Raw genomic sequence first — 19,450 nt, 5'->3', positions numbered from 1 at the left:
ATTCATTCACCCTGGAAAAAATACGAAGATTTGGCTGCGCGAAGGACAATCGCCCTGTTATCTTCGAACACAAAGATGAGATCAGTACATGAGCACAACAGTGGAGGTTGGCTTACTTAAGTATGTTTCAAACCGATCTTCATCTGGCGTGACGTTTTTGTAAAGGAGGCCAAGGCGATAAATGCACACATGAGCTGAAAGAGGGAGGGGGGAGGGCATGGTGCATGTTTCGTATATTTCACATTGGTCATTGTCGTTTCTTCTAAAATGGCACCAAGTCGAATCCTTGCAGTGCTCCTTGTGGCCACTTTGGCTGTCACATCTTCCGGCTTTGACTTCGCTGGCGAGAATGACATCACACAGTCCACAGGAACAGTGGCTCCAGGTGGAGAGACCCAGGTTTCGAGTACAGGAAGTTATGACTCCCCAAACCAGTGGACACAGACAGCGTCGACTTCGAACAATGTACCTGCGGTAGTCCCCAATGCCCCCTCTAGCGTGAGTGGGTCCCGGGGCTGGACACCATCTACCACCGATGCTTCTAGCTCTTGGATGTCTCCAAGGAGTGGTGACGGTAACCAGGGCTGGTCACCACCTACTTCTACTGATGCTTCGAATTCCTGGACGCCTTCGAGCAGCGGCGACGGTAATCAGGACTGGACACCGCGTACGTCTACTGATGCTTCGATCGACGGAGGTAGCGCGGTCATAGATTACAGTCTCGAGTGTAGTGGCTCGGACGAAAACGCCACCCCGACGACCGACTACAGCCTTGAATGTAGCGGCTCGGATGAGACTACCGACGGGTCTCAACCGATCGTGTCGATTACAACATCGGGTTCGTCGAACCTGACTCCTACAACCACCACAGCTCCTACCACCTCCAGTGGAATGAGTGACCAAGCCTCGTTGTCGAACACTGTGATGTCCGCGCCATCAAGCGGGTTTGGAGACGTCGTCGACCAGAGTTCATCCCAGGTAGCTCAGACTCCGTCGGTGGCTTCGTCCTCCAACACAGCGCAGTCACCAGAATCCTCTTCGAACACGGCCCAATCTAACGCTTCATCTTCGCGGCAAGAAGGCTCCGATGTCACCCAAACCTTCACTAACAGTACCAGCAGCGGTGAACACGCCACCTTTGGAACGGTGACGTTCAAACCCGGCGAGTGCGTCATTGGCAAGCCCGATAAATACCGATATTTCGTGGATTTGGGAAAACCGAATTGGTCCCGATGCCCCAACACGCGACGCCAATTGGAACGTCATGGACAACAAAAACTGGATCATGGACAACATCGTCAAGAACAAGGGTACACTCAACTACTGTGTCCGATGGGACAGTACTAAAACGCTCTCCAAGACCGTGGCTTCCAAGTTCAAAGCCATGCTTGAGCGTCAGTACGCAGCGTGGAACCACTGGCTTATCGGCTACGACTGCTGGCCGTATAACGAGATCAAGATCAACATCGTTGGCTTCGCTGTGAAGGAGGCGTCGCTGCTTGATTGGTCAGACGATTCTCTTGGCGCGATTACGGTTGCGGATCTCGACTCGGATGGTGTTTCGCAATGCGATCAGAGCTGTTACCGATTCTACGACAATGGTGCCGGCTCATGGTCCGACACCAGTTCGTGCAAGGGCGAGCCGTTCGATATTTCCTTGTGGCCGAAGCAAGGTCTCGAAGGCGGCTTTGGCTACGACTGGGGTCAGGAGGTAAATCTGGAGAATATGCTACAGACTATCGATGAGGAACAACTTGTCATCGTGGCCCACGAAATCGGCCACGGTTTCGGACTTCCTGACTTTTACGAGGAAGCGGATAAGCCCAATGACTAGTGGATTAACTGTATCATGATGGCGGGTAGTTCCATGACCGTCACGGATAGCGACGGCTGGATGCTGCGTCGTGTCCTCGAGCACTTGAAGCCTCGCTATAACTTTTAAGTGGATAGAAAACTGCGTGTTGTGGTGCTCGTGCAGTGTATTTTACCTGGGTATTTCGAAGAACGTTGTAAAAGAACTTTAAAATTGATGATGTTCATGATAGTATCACACACGTTCGTGATAATAGCACAGCAAATCTCTACTGTTATATCGAAAGCCGTAATTATCAAGTTTCGGGTGACCATGACCAATAATTTACAGTGATGTTACCCGAGGCCGACACAAGCTGGGAGACATCACTGGTACAGAGCATGATCAGTTTTACATTACAATTCTTCTGAATTAAAGTAAAAATGCTGTTTCTGAAATGACACGTTTAGAGAAGAAAACCCACTATTTTGAATACGACAATCCAATGTAGAGCATTGACTCACCTGCTTGAACTGTGGAAACTCTGGAAATAAAATACAGAGAATGACCCCAAGATGACATCGATGTCGATTTGTCATAAACGACCACGAGCGCCTCGATTTATTAGCCACTCGATCTATAATAGATCGATATATCCCTTTTAATATCCTCGATTTATAAAACGACGTCAGCTCACGTGTGCGTACAAGTACTGTCCAGAATAATAGTTACAAACCATCAGCCACCACAGAGTCTTTTTAAGTGCACTAAACCAATTAAACTGATGCAATTTCCTGTGCTACATCTGTTATTACCCTCTCATCATGGCGACGTACATTCCATTTTTTGGGGGCTCCTTTCCATAGTTTAAAAAACCCCATCAACCATTAGCTCCGAGATTTAGTTCAGTTTTGCATTCTATTTGATCATAGTCTTCGATCCACGTAGTTTTTTTCAGAGTTATTTCATATAATTATCGTTGAACGAACAGCAAACAGCGGGTAGATTACATGTTTAATCGCTTACCTACCTACTTTACGATGCATGTACAGAGCTGACTCGTGAACACGCACCGTAAGTAAACTCGTACCTCATGAGCTATTCAAAAGTCATTGTCCATTTTTCAAGTATGGCGCCACACCGGTTTCCACGCTCATCTGCCCTACTGCTTTCGGCCACCTTAGCTGTCACGTCTTCCGCCATTGACTTTAGCCGTCCGAACGACAGTTTGGCTCCAGGCGCCGTTTTGCCGGGCGGTGAAACACCTACAGCGGATGCCGCTACAGAGAACTTCAACTCCCCAATGCAATGGGAGGCTTCATCCTCTGGCTTTGTGCCCGTAACGGCTCCAATTGTTACCTCTAGAGGCAGCGGAGGCTGGTCTCAGCCAACAACACCGGATACACCTTCGGTCTGGACGCCAAGTAGTGGTCACTCCAGTGGCACCAGTAATCTTGATTGGATCCCCCCCCCTACCCAAGTAGCGACGGAAACAACGTTTGGACGCCTTCCGGAGGGGTTGAAGAGGCAGCACCAGCGACGTCGGTCCAAGGCCCGTCACAGGAAACTCAAATCTCTCCGACGGCGTCCTCTTCTAGCACGGAGTCATCATCAAACACTACCCCTTCCTCCAATGCTGACTCAACGACGAAGACGACTCAGTCCACGGCATCGCCGTCTTCAGCGACCCAGGAAGGTTCGGATACCACGCAGAACTCCACTAGTACCAGCGAGCATGCTCCATTCGGAAAGGTAACGTCCAAACCCGGCGAGTGTGTCATCGGCAACACCGACAAATACGTAAGTGCGGCCGATATTTCGTGGATTTGGGAAAACCGAATTGGTCCCGACGCACCCAAACGCAATGCGAACTGGAACGTCATGGAGAACAAGAATTGGATCATGGACCGCATCGTCAAGAACAAGGGTACGCTCAATTACTGCGTCCGATGGGACAGTACCGAAAAGCTCTCCAAGACCGTGGCTTCCAAGTTCCAGGCCATGTTGGAGCGTCAATACGCGGCATGGAGCCGTTGGCTGATCGGATACGGCTGCTGGCCGTACAACGAGATCAAGATTAACATGGTTGGTTTTGCTGTCAAGGATGCGTCGCTGTTTGATTGGACCTCGGTAAGATCTATGCTGGCGACCTAGACGCTGATGGAGTTCCACAGTGCCCTACAGCCTGCTACAGGCTCTACGATGTGGGTATTCAGAACTGGTCGGACACTAAGGGATGCGAGAATGAGCCGTTCGACCTGTCGCTTTGGCCGAAACAAGGTCTCGAAGGCGGCTTTGGCTACGATTGGGGCCAGGGAGTCAATCTCGAGAACATGGTACAGAACATTGACGAGGAGATTCTCCACATTGTGGCGCACGAAATCGGTAGCTCTGTAACCATTACCGACGTTGACGGCTGGATGCTGCGTAATACTCTCGAGAAGTTGAAGCCTCGCTACGCCTTCTAAGCATATGGATAATGGATAGACACTACTGTATGCTTGTAGCACCGACGATTTAGTACCGGTACTTCGTAGTACCAGTACTGTGATCTGGCAGGTTGGTGGAGATTTTGTTTGTAGTCCTGTTGCCAATAAGTCGATGTGTCCAAAGTCATTACCACTGTATTAAAAGACAATCGTACAGTGTTCATTAAATGAACACTATGCTAGACATATTTTGTCTAGCATTTGATATGAGTACACTGCTACTTAAGTACTATTTGTTTTTGCTTATGAATGCTTTCTTTAGAAATAACCAGAATAATAACAAAGTTATGGTATCTGAATGGGCAAAAATTCACACAATTCCTTTACTTCTTACCGTGATTGAGTGTAAATGGGGCAGTTTACAAAAGTCACTTGCTATCAGCAATATTGCTCCAATTTTATGTTCACGTTTCATTTGACAAAGAGCGTTTACTGTACAAGTGTCTCACTATTACTAAAACCGAATTTTACGGTAGCGGATTTCACCGATTAAAAGCCCTATTTTTGTACCATTTTGAAAACAGGTACCAAAACAGGTACAGTACAGCGAGCCAGCCCCAAAATGTTTTCTCAAACCAGACTACACATATTGGTTTTAGCCAATCAGCCACGATTATTGCCATGCACGGATAGCCCTTTCTTAATGCTCGGCGCCCTAACAATATTTTCACAAATTTTAGGTTTCGTGAGAAATATATTCCCAAATAAATTACCATCAAGTACCGTTACTCTCAGATAATTTCGAGTCTGATAGCCAGTGGTTTTGTTGATCACAACAAAAATCCACGTACGAGTTCTTAAGCGCGCCAGTGCTAAAGATGACGAGAGCGAGGGCGCGCCCGGCGTCACTGTGCTGGACGTTTGTTCTTCCTCTGGTAACGATGGCAGTGACGAAGACACTTCGACTATCTAAGCGATTCAAGTGAGGCGCTAGATGCCATACTCCACGAGATAGGTAAAGTTACACTACTACGAAGACCGTTTTTATGTATAACTCTAAGCTTTTATACGTATATGAATTCCCTTCTCACGTGTCTTTGAATCGGCGCGCCACTTTCACGACGAAATCTGTCGCAAATGCAGAATCAACACGACGGCCATCGTATTTTTTGACGTTGTCTCTGGAGTTCTACGCAGCGGATTGCTGAACGACGCCGTGATTGATTTCGAAAAATCAGAATGATTGCAGAAAGTATGGACGGCTGCATCGCATTTTCTTCGCTGACATTGGCTATTGGGTGGCCTGAACCACCAAGACAGCGGTTATCAGAGAACCACCTTTTGTGGTTATGCCCATAAATTTAAGCTCGAACCACTGGGGGTTTATTATTGTATAGATCGCGTTTCTGTTAGCGTATACGCTCCTCTAGCTTAACATAGTGCACTTAGTCTAATTCATCAATTCACTTTCCAATTCCCCACCACGACAGCAGTTTCCGACAGTACATGTACTGAAGGTGTATTTTTATGAGCCGCTACACCAGGAGTGCTACTGAAAAGAACTGGAAGATGATGGAAAATTCATTTGCTGTCATAACTGGAGAAATGGCACAGTGCCTGCGGAGCAAAAGAGCTTTTTCCTTAGGAAATTATCGCGAAGTGGATCGACAAGCCCTCACAACCTGATTTAAAAAGCTGTGGAGTAATGGTCCGGGGTATTGTGTACGCACACTTGCGCAACACCCATCGATTTGAACGCCATCGGGTGACAGAAGCTTATGTAAGCGTGATGCGGCTTAAGACTAGCCTGGTTGTTGCTGTGCACGATGAAGCTGGTGCCACACAGTGAGAAAAAATTGACGGAAAAGCAGAAGACGGACCAAGAGGTTAGTAAGATGCTGCTTCCACAATAATCTTGTAGCCATTCGTGGTTTTGTTAACCAATATATATATATATATCGCTTTTCCTTTCCTACTTGTGCTTTTCGTCTTCTTCTTCTTATGTGTTAATGCGTTTCTTCATCTCCGACAAGATTGACAATAACGCTTATGGTGATACTTCGCATCAATTTTTTAAAATACGGTTATTTATTCTTAGCGAAAAGGGCGCCCAAGGCTTTAGGGCGCCCTAACGCTTGCAGTTAAGGGCGCCCAAGTGGCTTAAAGGTGCTCCAAGCCTGTCGTTAGTTAAGGGTGCACTAACGCCATTCTGGATAAAGCCGATTTTTTCGGCTTTATCCATTCTCCCACTCAGCGGCGATTTGCAAAATAAAGCCGATGGCTACATCTATAAAGCCGAAAATAAAGCCGATATCTGAGCGGTAAAGCCGAATGGCTACATTTGTTTACGCCACCGTATACGTCCCCCGGATGAAATTTTGTATATGCGTTGGTGCTGGGTATAGGATTGCGATACGGTACTTTCACTGAGGATCCCCCCCTTCCTTTTTACACAAGACACTAGCTGCAGACTTCCTTCCAGCGTCAAACGTGCGTCCGAACTTCTGGCCAGGCACGAGATGGGACGTGCTCCCAAATATGAGCGACAGCAGTTTCAAGATATTGGGCTACCCAAACAGAATAACAGACAACAACTAGTGTGTAAGCACTGTTTGTTAGCATACAATACGAAGGTGACACAAGAGCGCCCTAAAGTTGTATCTGCACGTTCAACTACGTTTACAAAATCACCTCAAGACCTGTCAGTCCTACCAAGAAGCTCTTAAAAGTGGCTGTGTCCAGCTGCCTCAAGTCGTGCCAGACGTTATAAACGGCTTCAAACGTCAACTTTCTGTGGCAAACGAGCGTGTAGAAACTTCTACAACAAGCTCTGACAAGCGTCAGCGCTACATCCGTGAATATTTTGACAATATATTTACGGAGGAGAAGCAAGAAGAGTTCGAGCGATTGCTCGTCCAGTTTCAAGCTGACAACTGTTTACCAGTGAGAAAGGTTCTACAGTGCGCCTGTTCATGTTTCTTAATAGGACCTGTGCAACCGCCTTTCCAAAAAGAAAGGAATTGACTCGGATCCTCGACAAATACAGTCGTGTGGAAGAAGAAGAGCAACTGGTCGCTCTCAAGCATAGGGTGACTTTCAGTGGTGGTCGTTTAAATGTTTTGTCGGACGTATGGCAAAACGTTGCCAAAATGCATCTTTTGGGGTGCATGCTAGCCATTTTCGGTACTATCTTTACTTTTGGACTATTTTCGACTCGCAATTGGAGAGCAAATGGAGTCTGTGATGAAGGATGTAACTGCAAAAGGGTGTGAAATTGGAGCGGTTGTAAGTGATGATGCTGGACAGTGTGATCGAGCTCGGCGCATTTTAGCGCTCCGTCATCCTCGTATTGCCTTTATTCACTGCTTCGCTCACGATATTAACAACTTGGTTAAATCGGTTTTAAACACGTCATTTCGAACACTGACAAAGCAAGCATCCCTTACTACGGTAACGCTGAATGCGTCATCTTCCAAGTGGTTAGTAAGAGCCCAAGCTCTTGTATCTAGCACATACGGAAAATCATTGGGCTTTATTAATCTGTGTGAAACCCGCTGGAACAGCATGCAAGGGTGCTTCGCATCACTGTTGCGCGCTCTTCGTCAATTTACGGCTAAGTACGAAGACAATCAGGATTTTACGCAGCCACTTCTCGTTTTTAAAGATGACAGCTTTTGGGAAAAACTGAAGTCTGCAGAAGCGGTCATTCGTCCGCTTTCTAATGCGTCATACAAGCTACAACGCGATGAGAGCACACTGGCGGATGTTCTAATATCTTATAGGGATATCTACCGTGGATTCCTCGGTAACTTGATTGATTTGGAGCTAGTTTCACTTGTGGAGAGGAGGTGGCAGAAGTGTGAACAGCCTTTAATTCTTCTAGCACTTTTCCTACATCCTCATTATGTACAAGTAGCAGCAGCGATGCATGAAGAAGCACCTCAGCTACGGCTTCTGGAACGATTGTGTGGTTATGGTATTTATTACTATCGGCGGCTTGTCGCAAAAGACGATGAGCACGACATCGAAAGCTTGCTAGCCGATTTCCATGCTTGGTATCGAGGGGTGTTTGTGGATCCATCGCTAGTCCGTTATAATGGAGATGTTGGTCAGTTTTGGAGTTTTGCGGGAGATGTTAAGCGGAGCTCAAAGCTGCCAAAACTTGCCGCGGTCATCCTCTCCATTGCAGTTAACACGGCCACCTGTGAGCGGTACTTCAGCGAACTTGCTGCAATCCATACCGCTAAGCGCAATAGAATGAAACCAGAGAAAGCTCGAAAACTTTCCCTTGTTCGCCAAGCTGTCCGGCAGTTGGATCGCGCCGAGAGCGAGGAAAAAGAACCTATGGGTCTCAAGCGTATTGTTGACGCTACTGAGAGAGAGCGGATTGACAATTGTGGCACTGCTCCATCCGAAGGTGTTGAAGTAATGCATCTTGTAGAACACCAGGAGCCAACAACGGGGGACACTGCTCCCTCCATTTCAATTGAAGAAACAGAAGAAATCCACCTTATCGAACACCAGGAAACTCCAGGAGGGGACACGACTGAGTATTGGCAAAACATCTTCGACGTCCTGGACGATAACACTTCTGTATGGGAAGGTGATCATTTCAACGACGTGTGTGAGTTTCCAGTAGCCGGTGGCGATGATCAAATAGTATTCAACGGGTTCGACGAGCCCATTCCAGCACCAGACACAACAAAATTTCCTCGGACGAATGTCAGGACATTTCCTCAGGAAAACAGACTACTTGGTATTCGTGGGCAGAAGTTCAGCATTCAAGCGCTCTTTTCGTCAGAGAAGACATTCCGGTTGACCCCGTACACGTCAAGGAACCAACAGTAGTCACCAGCAACCCCAGCGTGAACTTTTGCCAAATCATGGGCAACAATTGTTGAGCCTCCACCACTGACCCCGCTGTAGATTTATGATTCTTCACACGATTTTGTAGCTCGCCTGTCGACGAAAGTTGAATTGAATTTCCTCAGCTGGTCAAAAAGACTGCACCATCACCACTGTCACTCACCGCTGCTGATAATTTGAATGTTTTCCGTCTCCGGCTCGGTTAGACCGTGACTTGAAGAGCCGTAGTCCACTTGTCCTTGCTACTACAGGAGAGAGATCGCTTCGAGCAGGCACAGGTTGAGATCCGAAGGCTTCAGGCCCAAATGGCTGAGCACCAACAGGATCACGAGCGTCAGCGCCAGCACCTTCGAGATCGAAAGAGCCAATAGCTGCTAGAGAAAGACGAGCAAGCGGCCGAGTGGGAGCGCGAACGACAGCTCTGTGTCCGCTAGAATGACCAGGAGAAAGCTAAACTGCTTCGCTTCGTGCAGGAAGTGCGTGATCTCCATCACTTGTTGCACGTGTCTGTGATCTGTTCAACGTCGAGGCGAAGAAGGCGAAGGACTCGCTGGGAATCATCCAGCAACAGGGCAGCGAGCTCGCAGTGCTCCAAAGCGACCGGGAGGTGGTATTCACATCTCGCAAAGGCCACATCCTCCAAGAAGAAACGCAGCTTAAGAACGACCGACAGACCATCAACCAACTCGAGGCTACACTGGCCAAGTCGACGCTTCTTCTCTGTCTTAAACTCTTCTCTAACTCATCTAAAGCTTCAGCATCCGAACTTTTCCCATTTCTCTCAATTTTCTCGAGTTCTTACGCTGTTTCTGCTGTAGACGCCGACGTAGCGATTCTTCTTGAGCTCAGCGCTGAGCACGCAGAAAATCACAGTTGCAGTTTCCGTCTCAGAGCAAGCCAAAACGCAGTCGGCATGCAGTTTATCAAACATTTCCTGGGATTGATACTCGATTAGAGCGGGATTTGACTCGCCAGAGTCTCCTGAAGCTCTCCCGTCAGCTCCGCTCGACTACGAGGCGTCATCAATGCAGCTGTCGTCTCTCCACCAGCTTCTTCAAGCGTTTTGCCACTCTCCAGCTCATCTAAGAGCGCTATTAGAGCGTCTGCTACAGCCACAGCGACTGTCGCTTGTTTCTTCTGAACTTCGACTGCTTTTTGTCATTTAAAGTGCTTTCTCGTAGATTTTTTTATCGCTTTATTTGTAAAATCAGCAACTAGAACGCCCTGTTTTTCTTCTAGAGCATTTCCATCCTCCTTTTCAATGATGTCACTCGTAATTCCACTGTCATTTGACTTCTCCACTGCTGCTCGTTGCCGACGTTTAGCTGCCAAATTCTCTCGGATTTTAGCCTCCAGACGCAGTCGTTCGTTCTCAATTTCGCCTCTTAAATCCACAAAATCACGGTCGTATTCACTCTGCAGTTTGTCCAGCTCTGTTGGGCGGCCTCGATCATCTGCAGATCATCCATAGTGGCGCGCAGTTCATCCCCTATGACGACAAAGAATTGAAGGCACAATGTTTGCCGTGACTGTCCGGATTCGTCCGGATAAATGACAGACGCTTCTACAGCCGTCCGGATGCAAAAGCCGCGGCTTTTTATAAAGCCGATCGGCTTTATTTCGGCTTTATCGAATAGCCGAAAATAAAGCCGCGGCACAATATACCAGTGTTGGATTAGTGTTGGCAACACTGCGGCAGCCCATCCTGGCCGATTGTTGTAAAGGTGGGCGCCGAGAAGATAAGTCTTTTCAACTCTGGTTATCAGCAGCCACAATTATCTTCACAATTTGCCCAGTCTTTCTCGTCCAATCGTGTGACGAACAGCGAGAGCGACTAGGATTGATGGGATTTCCGTGATTAGGTACGAGTCGTACCGTACGACAGTAAACGCAGTAAAATTCAAGTCTTCAGTCCATTAATTTTTTTCTTGTTGCCAAGAGATCATCGCCTCTGTCTGGGGATGATACTTATCCGCTTTCCAGGACGTGTATTGCTTACGGCTACTCTAGCTGCTACATCCTACGCCATCGACTTCAGCGGCCAGAATGATGTCAGTCAGACTGCAGGAACTGTAGCTCCAGGAGGCGAAACACCTGCGTCGAATGCCGCGACTGGAGCGAGTGGCTTCGGAAAAAATTACGATTCTCCAATGCAGTATGAGGCCTCCTCAAACAGTGCCCCCAATACGCCTCCAATGGTCACCTCAAGCGGTAGCGGAGGCTGGTCTCAACCGACAACGCCGGACACCCCTTCGGTTTATTTGGCGGGTAGTGGCCAGACAAGTGGAAGTAGCCAAACTTGGTCGCAGCCCACGATGCCAGACACCCCTTCAGTGTGGACACCGACCAGCGGACAATCGAGTGGCACCGGTAACCAGGACTGGACGCCACCCACCTCAAGTGGTAGCGGAAACAACGGTTGGGCCCCACCGGCGTCAGGGGAAAGTGGTGATCAAGGTTGGACTCCGTCTGCCTCAAGTGGTAGCGGAAACAGCGGTTGGGCGCCACCGTCAGGAAGTGGTGATCAAGGTTGGGCTTCACCAACCTCGAGTGATACCGGAAACCAAGCGACAAGTGGCCAAGACGGCGGAACAGGAGACCAAGGATGGTCGCTGCCTTCATCTAACGCCGAACCGCCTTCAACCGGTGACTCCAGTGGCGACGACGAAACTCTGGGCGTTGACTGCAGCGGCTTAAGCGAAGGCGGTGAGTCTCCTGGCTACGATATGAGTCTCGAGTGCAGTGATTCAGGCGAGGGGGAGAGCCCTGACAACGACTACAGTCTGGAGTGCAGTGGATCCGACGAAGAGGAGCCGACTGTGCCGACTTCGACGGAGGGATCCTCAAACACCACCCCAACCGCCACAACAGCTCCAGCTACCTCTAGTGAATCTGACGAACCAGACACGCCTGCACCAGGAGGGATAGAAGAGCCTACTCCTACGACCTCGATGGAGTCTAGTGGAACAGGTGACCAAGGCCCTCAAATCCCTCCGACGACGTCCTCTTCTAACACTGAGTCATCCTCAAATACGGAATCATCCTCAAATACCGCCTCGTCGTCAACCACGGCTCAGTCCTCTAACACAGCGTCCTCAACGACGCAGGAAGACCCGGAACCGACACAAGGAGGCTCCGACGCGACGCAGACGTCTTCAAGTTCCGCTGACCATGCTCCATTCGGAAAGGTGACGTCCAAATCCGGAGGGTGCGTCATCGGTGATCCGGACTCGAGCACTATCAGCACCAAAGACGTAAATTGGATTTTCGAGAACCGCATGGGTGTTAACCAGACGAGCAACAAGAACTGGATCTTCGACCACATTGTCAAGAACAAGGGTACACTCAACTACTGTGTGCGATGGGACAGTACGCAGAAACTTTCCAAGACTGTGGCCTCCAAGTTCAAGGCCATGTTGGAGCGTCAATACGCTGCATGGAACCGTTGGCTGATCGGCTACGGCTGCTGGCCGTACGACGAGATTAAGGTCAATATGGTTGGCTTTGCTGTCAAGGAGGCGTCTTTGTTGGATTGGAAAGATGACTCGCTCGGTAAGATCTATGCCGGGGACTTGGACCCTGAGGGTGTTCCACGATGCCCTCAAACCTGCTACGATTTCTTCGATAACGGTCCTAGAACCTGGTCGGACACGAGTGCATGTGAGGGTGAGCCGTTCGGCTTGTCGCTTTGGCCGAAACAAGGTCTCGAAGGCGGCCTTGGCTACGATTGGGGCCAGGAAGTGAATCTCGAGAGCATGATACAGAACATAGACGAGGAGATTCTCCACATTGTGGCTCACGAAATCGGTCATGGCTTCGGTCTTCCGGACTTCTATGAGGACGCTGATAAGCCTGCGAAAGGCATGGCCCCGGCTATCATGATGGCCGGTAGCTCGATGACTATCACGGATACAGACGGATGGATGTTTCGTCGCGCATACGAGAGCATCCGAGATCGCTACAGCTTCAAGTAACGCATTTAATAGCGTCGTTCTTCACGTAGTACCGTTTAAGAAATCGCTTATACTGCATTTGATCGAATAAGCATTTTTGATAAGCTCTGACAATCTACGCCTCCTCCATTGCGAACTCGAACGACGACCCCGCAATATTACGTGTCTGCGAGGCAAAGGCGCGGTTCATTGCTTGTTCAAAGTGCGTATACTTGATACTAGTGTCTCCATGACGTACAGCTAGCAACGCAGCTTCATTGACGAGACTGGCAAGCTGAGCCCCCGAGCGTTGACCCATGGGTCCACACTGCTCTGCAACGACCGCAAGATCCACTTCACTATCAAGTTTGACGTTACGACAATGCACTTCTAGGATCTCTTGACGTCCCTTGGCATCCGGAAACCCCACATACACATGGCGATCGAAGCGGCCAGGACGACATAACGCTGGGTCCAGCACCTCTGGGCGATTCGTCGCGGCAATCACGATAACTCCGTTCACATTCCCTTCAAAGCCGTCCATCTCGGTCAATAATTGGTTCAATGTTTGCTCCCGTTCGTCATTCGAATTCAGACCTCCACGCGCTTTAGCTAAGGCGTCAATCTCGTCGATAAAAATGATACATTGCGGATACTGGGAGGCCTGGGTGAAGAGATCTCGCACTCGAGCAGCGCCTCGACCTACTAGCATCTCGACAAAGTCCGATGCTGAGCAGAACAGGAACGCTACTCCGGCTTCTGAAGCCACCGCTCGAGCCAGCAGTGTTTTACCGGTTCCTGAAGGCCCACAGAGTAGCACTCCTTTAGGCACTTTAGCTCCAATAGCGTGGTATCTGGTCGGGTGTCTTAGGAAATCTACAACCTCCTCTAACTCCTTCCTGGCGCCGTCGATGCCGGCCACGTCATCGAACGAGATGCGCTCGGTTTCTTGCTGTTTACGCACCTTCTTGGTGCCATCTTTACCCACTGCTCCAGCGTCGGGGCCGTACATCCCACGCAGCATCTTGTATGTAAGTCCCAAGTATAGGAAGGGCATCAGGGCGATGGCTACAGGTAGTAGTTTGCTGCTTGTAGATGGTGGCACGGAGCCGAAAGCCACTCCTGAACGCACTAACGCGTCGAGAATGTAGGTGTTCTCCGTTCTTGGCGGCACCAGCACTCTATAAGGCACATTGGACACCACAGATTGTCAGATTTTATATCTTCCCCAAAGATACTTTTTACTACGTACTTGTAAGATTCAGCGCCATCTTTAGCCTGTACGATGCAGTGGTCTCCTGCAAGCAGCACTTTACCAACGCGGTGGTCCTTTAGATCGCCCAGGAAGACACTGAATAGTCGCCAGGCCGGTGTGGTGGGTGATCCAGTCGCCGTGAGAGCGCGAAACTTCGCCAGCATCGACGCCACAAATAGGCGCAGCTTCTGCGCGCCCTTGCCGGCTAGCAGTAGCACGCATAGCGCCGTCATGAAACGCCGCGCACTCGGCACCCGCATCTCTCACCAAACTGCACTAATAGATGTTGAGTCAACTTTGGATTCTTAAAGTTGATATGGTTTACATGTTAGTGCACGCTCATTGGTCAAATTAATTGGTCCCCTCTAGACCATATTTTTTATATTGCTTCAGTTTTTTTATTTCCGGCTACCGGTAATTGCGGAAAACTTAGAAAAAAGCTTTTTTTATTAAAAAAACTTGAAAGAAATAATACATATTTTAATATTACATATTAAATTCTCTAAGGGCGTAAGTTAGGCCGCCCAGGGTTCTACCTAATAGTTAGTAAACATAAGCTGCATAATTTTAGGCAATATCAAGTGTAACTCAGAACACAAAACTTATTCCTGTCCTTAAATCGGGGCCAGCACAAGAAAAAAATTTCGTCTTCTTCAAGAGGGCGAAAATGACACATGCATCACCTACTTGCATTTCTAAAAGTTGTAGTTGCGCTTCTTGTACTCGAGCACGCGGCGCAGCATCCAACCGTCCGTGTCCGTCACCTTGGACGATGTGGTTGCGTCCATGAGGCATGGCTTAAAGTTGTCTGGTTTGGTCTCCTGGTAGAAATCCGGAAGAGCGAAGCCATGACCCATTTCATGTGAGACGATCTCAAGTTCTTCGTCGTCAATGTGCTCCAGCATATTATCAAGATCCACCTGCTGACCCCAATAGTTACCCAGGCCGCCACCAATGCCCTGTGTAGGCCAAACCGAGACGTCGAATGGTTCTGTCTCACATCCACTAGATTCCGACCATCCGTTAAGGAATTCATCTACTGCACGGTAGCATTGTGCGGACATTGAGGTGAGCCCTTCTCATCGAGGTCGCCGATGTAGATCTTGCCTAGTGAGTCGTCATTCCAGCCCAGGATCGAGGCGTCCTTCGCAGCGAAGCCCACGACTTTAACCTTGATCTCGTCGAATGGCCAGCAATCGTATCCAATCAACCAGCGATTCCACGCGGCGTGTTGACGAGCCAACATGGGCTCAAGCTTCGCTGCGACCTCTTTGGTCAGTGGGGTGGTGGTGCTATCCCAGCGGACGCAGTAGTTGATGGCTCCATTGTTGGCCACGAGGTCATCGATGATCCAGTTGCTGTAAGTCGTTGCGTCGTGCTTCAGACGGTTATCCCAGATCCATTGGAGGTCCTTGGGAGATATGTACGAGTCGGGATCGCCAATGACACACTCTCCAGACTTGCACGTGATGGTTCCAAACGGGGCGTGAGTGACATTTGTTGCGGCTTCACTGTGCGCGACGATCAGTGCCGAAGCGAGAGCGACTGTAAAGATGCTTGAACGAAGACTTGGGGTCATAACTGGCAAACGAAGAGTGAACACAACAGAGATCCATGTACGAGTGCTTTTGACTCAATCGGTGACAGATCTTGCGTGATCGTGATAGTCATGTTGAGTACACTGTCACGAGTACGAATCAATTCGATATGGCGCGGATTTTTTTGTGGAGGCCACGCTATTACTTACAGCACGGCCAGCGGAATGGTCGATCGATTGTCAAGTTGCACATACAGGTGTAGTTAAGTAAATTTCATCACGAACGGCCCGCTGTGGCATTGTCAGCGACACATGATTCTTAACTTGCATCGCAACCAGCAACACGGAAAGGCAGTGCGAAGTCGATTTTATGATATGATGACCATTTCCTGGTAGAAAGTTTCCATGCTGACAGCATTATTGCCCTGCACTGTGCAGTGAATGCGAATTTTAAAAGAACCAGGTTTCTTACAGTCGTCGTTTCCAGTGGTGCGCTCGGGCTCAGCAAGCTTCGTCACGAACAATATCTTCTGTGTACGCACACCTTCGCCGTGCAAAGGTTTATGGATTATTCGCTTCCCTTACAATATTTTAACGATTAGTAAAAGAAAACACCCACTTCAGTTTATTATTTTAAACGACCTACATGAATCTAGAACTTCGCTATGCCTCAGCAACATGATCTACTGAAAGTTACGGAAGCTCTGTAGCAAACCTAAAAATCATAGTTTTTCTTCTTGCTCTCCAACACGCGACGCAGCAACCAGCCGTCCGTGTCCTTCACAGACGAGGAGGTGAAGGCATCCATGATACAAGGCTTGAAGTTATCAGGTTTGGGCTGCTGGTAGAAGTCCACGAGTCCGAAGCCGTGGCCCATTTCGTGTGAGACAATCTCGAGCTCTTCATCATCAAGGTACTTCAACATGTCGTCAAGATCCACTTGCTGGCCCCAGTACGTTCCCCAGCCTCCACCGAGTCCTTGCGTCGGCCACAGTGAAATGTCGAATGGCTTGCCGTCACATCCACTCGACTCGGACCACTTGCCAGAGTAGCTGTCCGCAGCACGGTAGCAGTTCTCGGGACACTGCGGAGAGCCCTCATCGTCAAGGTCACCGACGTAAATCTTGCCGAGTGAGTCGTCGTTCCAGCCCAATACCGACTTGTCCTTGACGGCAATCCCCACGACGTTGACCTTGATCTCGTTGTACGGCCAGCAATCATAGCCGATGAGCCAGCGGTTCCAAGCCGCGTGTTGACGGGTCAACATAGGCTGGAGCTTGGCAGCGATCTCCTTGGTTAATTTCTTGTTACTATCCCAACGGATGTAGTAGTTGATAGAGCCTTTGTTCTTGACGAGGTGGTCCATGATCCAGTTGTTGTACGGCTCCACATCTTTCTTCATGCGGTTGTTCCAGATCCACGTTAGGTCAGCAGCAGAAACATACGTGTTGGGATTGCCGACAACGCACTCGCCAGGCTTAGACGTAATAGTTCCGAACGGTGCGTGCGAGGCGCTGCTGTTAGTGGACGCTGCCTCAAATGGCACAGTCGCCAAGGTGGTTGCGAGAACGACCGCAGAGAAGCTCGATAGAAGACTTGGGGCCATGGCGGACAATTGAATACTGAAGCTAGGTGTGTCACCGCAAAAATGTTAGACGTGTGTGGTCTGGTTTGTACGGCATCGAGCTCTGCTATAAGTCCATACGGTGGAGCTCGACCTCAACGCTTAATGGCGACAACAGAACGACTTGCTATCTGCGAGGTCGCCTCTATCCATGTGGTCACTCCAAGTGGCGAAGAAAACGTTTGCTGTTTTAACCGGAATTTCGCATTTGATGAATGCAGTTATCGGATAGCAGCAGGAGTGATCGAACAAATCAAGTCATTCTCGTACTAAGATGAAGTAATGTCGAGATGAAGCGATACAGTGCTCTTCAGATACTGCAGTATATAATAGTAGAGCATTCTTAGCGTTTTTGGCTGGCATCCTCAATGCAATACACTGTACGATACAGTATAAAGCACAACAGATTCGTGTCATACGTTCATTAACAAAGTCGCTGAGATTTCTTTGTTGCGTGTAGTATTTTTATATAATTAAGCTTATGATGTAAATTAGATTTATAATAATGCTCAGTGAAAAACAAAAACAATTTACAGTTATAATGCACCAGAACGGATGATGTTCTAGCGAGAATGAGAGCAAGCTGACAGAGTCGAAGACAGCTTTTGGCCCCGCCGCGTTTCCAGCCACACGAGCTCCGAAGACGGCCTCCTGACGTGTGCAAGAGATTGGGCCTTTTTCATCTGCTGTTGTTTCAGAACACACTACAGATATCTTTGTTATTCTTGCCATGTGAACACTGTTGCTTCATCAATTTAGGCCGCAGCCCTTCGACTTGCTGTGGGCAAGCTAGGCTCCTCCAGTATTAGATCGGCTGATAAAAGTAAGATACGTCCTTGAGGGGGTCTGCGTATAATAAATGAGTTGTGTCTGGAGAGCGTTTACACACGTATTAAACCGTTAGCGTACCGGTAATATGGATAACCGCTCACCCTATTGATGCAAACTCCGCCATATAAGATCTTAGGATATGTGTAAGGTATACATATACTACAAATATTAATTATGTTATTAAATAAGTACACGCATTGCGTGGTTTCAAGGCATGTCGATGAGATCTTAACATTCAGAGCGTTTGAGCTTTAATAGTTGTTCGTACAGTATGTGTACTGCACGACGAGCCCGCGTTTTACGATCCTGTACAGGCGGTCGGCGGTTGTTGCGCAGAACTCCTTTACGAAAAGCACGTTATATGACGCACTCGCGTGAGTTTGGTTGTTTGTTCCACTTTAGATTCTGGGCTACAGATTGTTGACCACGCAAAAATTGTATGTCATGCGGTATGTGGCTGTCTTGCAAGCTGTGACAGCTGGTTTCAAGGCGAAAAATGTCGTGAGCTGACGACTCAAAAATATTCGCTACGTTTCTCAGCTGGAAGCTCGATTGAAGACGCTTCAGACCACGGCGACGACCACCGTTCGGCGTACAATAAGTACTTCAAGTAGTACAGCTAGCGTCGATACAGTAGCTGGTCGTGAAAGGAGTGTGCCGGTACTCACGAGAAACGAAATTGCGATCAACGTATTTCCCATCCCGGGAGCTCACTGTACAGTTCTTTAGTATTGAGGAACGATCACATGTGCGAATTACATGAAACCAAAGAATTTCCTTTAAAAACACAAGAGTTCTACTGATTTAATAGCAATCTGATATCGGCGGGCGCTTTTACATACCCGATACCGGAGTTTTCTGCTTTCACCGTAGAGATGGTGCAACGTTAGGACATGTAAAATAGCACAGCATCGATTGGATCACTCATGCGATGTGGGCTCAGACCTAAAGCGATAGCCTCGATAATCTACTTCGAACTACATATACTTGTATACCGGCTCATTATCGCTTCTTCGACACTATATCCAAGGGAACCGGTGAGAGCACCAACGAAAACGGCGAACAAGTTGGTGGCAGTCAAAGATCTATTACGTTTGCTTACGGAGTCAGGCATCGTAGCTGGTGTGTTCGAAGCAGAGGATATCTTCGAGCTAGACCTGGATCTCATAGTATCCGCGACGCGG

The 19,450-nt window shown here is 48.6% G+C and overlaps 5 protein-coding genes across 5 annotated transcripts; 3 read left to right on the top strand and 2 right to left on the bottom strand.

The window, feature by feature from the left end:
• Positions 1-924: 924 nt before the first annotated feature.
• On the top strand, positions 925-1,942 carry PITG_14715 (uncharacterized protein; the record flags this gene model as incomplete). Its single annotated transcript, XM_002898548.1, has 3 exons — positions 925-1,203; positions 1,304-1,833; positions 1,885-1,942. The coding sequence occupies 3 exons, from the start codon at positions 925-927 to the stop codon at positions 1,940-1,942; spliced, it is 867 nt and encodes a 288-aa protein (XP_002898594.1).
• A 6,623-nt stretch (positions 1,943-8,565) lies between these two features.
• Positions 8,566-9,235, top strand: PITG_14714 (uncharacterized protein; the record flags this gene model as incomplete). The annotated part of the gene is made up of 1 exon (XM_002898547.1): positions 8,566-9,235. One exon carries the CDS (start codon positions 8,566-8,568, stop codon positions 9,067-9,069), a length of 504 nt encoding a protein of 167 aa, XP_002898593.1.
• A 3,130-nt stretch (positions 9,236-12,365) lies between these two features.
• Positions 12,366-13,061, top strand: PITG_14713 (uncharacterized protein; the record flags this gene model as incomplete). Its single annotated transcript, XM_002898546.1, has 1 exon — positions 12,366-13,061. One exon carries the CDS (start codon positions 12,366-12,368, stop codon positions 13,059-13,061), a length of 696 nt encoding a protein of 231 aa, XP_002898592.1.
• Positions 13,062-13,155: 94 nt separating this feature from the next.
• Positions 13,156-14,556, bottom strand: PITG_14712 (cell division protease ftsH; the record flags this gene model as incomplete). Its single annotated transcript, XM_002898545.1, has 2 exons — positions 13,156-14,200; positions 14,272-14,556. The coding sequence occupies 2 exons, from the start codon at positions 14,532-14,534 to the stop codon at positions 13,156-13,158; spliced, it is 1,308 nt and encodes a 435-aa protein (XP_002898591.1).
• Positions 14,557-16,526: 1,970 nt separating this feature from the next.
• Positions 16,527-17,417, bottom strand: PITG_14711 (uncharacterized protein; the record flags this gene model as incomplete). The annotated part of the gene is made up of 1 exon (XM_002898544.1): positions 16,527-17,417. One exon carries the CDS (start codon positions 17,415-17,417, stop codon positions 16,527-16,529), a length of 891 nt encoding a protein of 296 aa, XP_002898590.1.
• Between the last annotated feature and the right edge of the window lie 2,033 nt (positions 17,418-19,450).

The sequence above is a fragment of the Phytophthora infestans genome, genomic scaffold, assembly GCF_000142945.1.
Source record: "Phytophthora infestans T30-4 supercont1.36 genomic scaffold, whole genome shotgun sequence".
Taxonomy (NCBI): domain Eukaryota; phylum Oomycota; class Peronosporomycetes; order Peronosporales; family Peronosporaceae; genus Phytophthora; species Phytophthora infestans.
The sequence above is the reverse complement of the archived record's forward strand: the minus strand, read 5'-3'. Positions and strand labels throughout refer to the sequence as shown.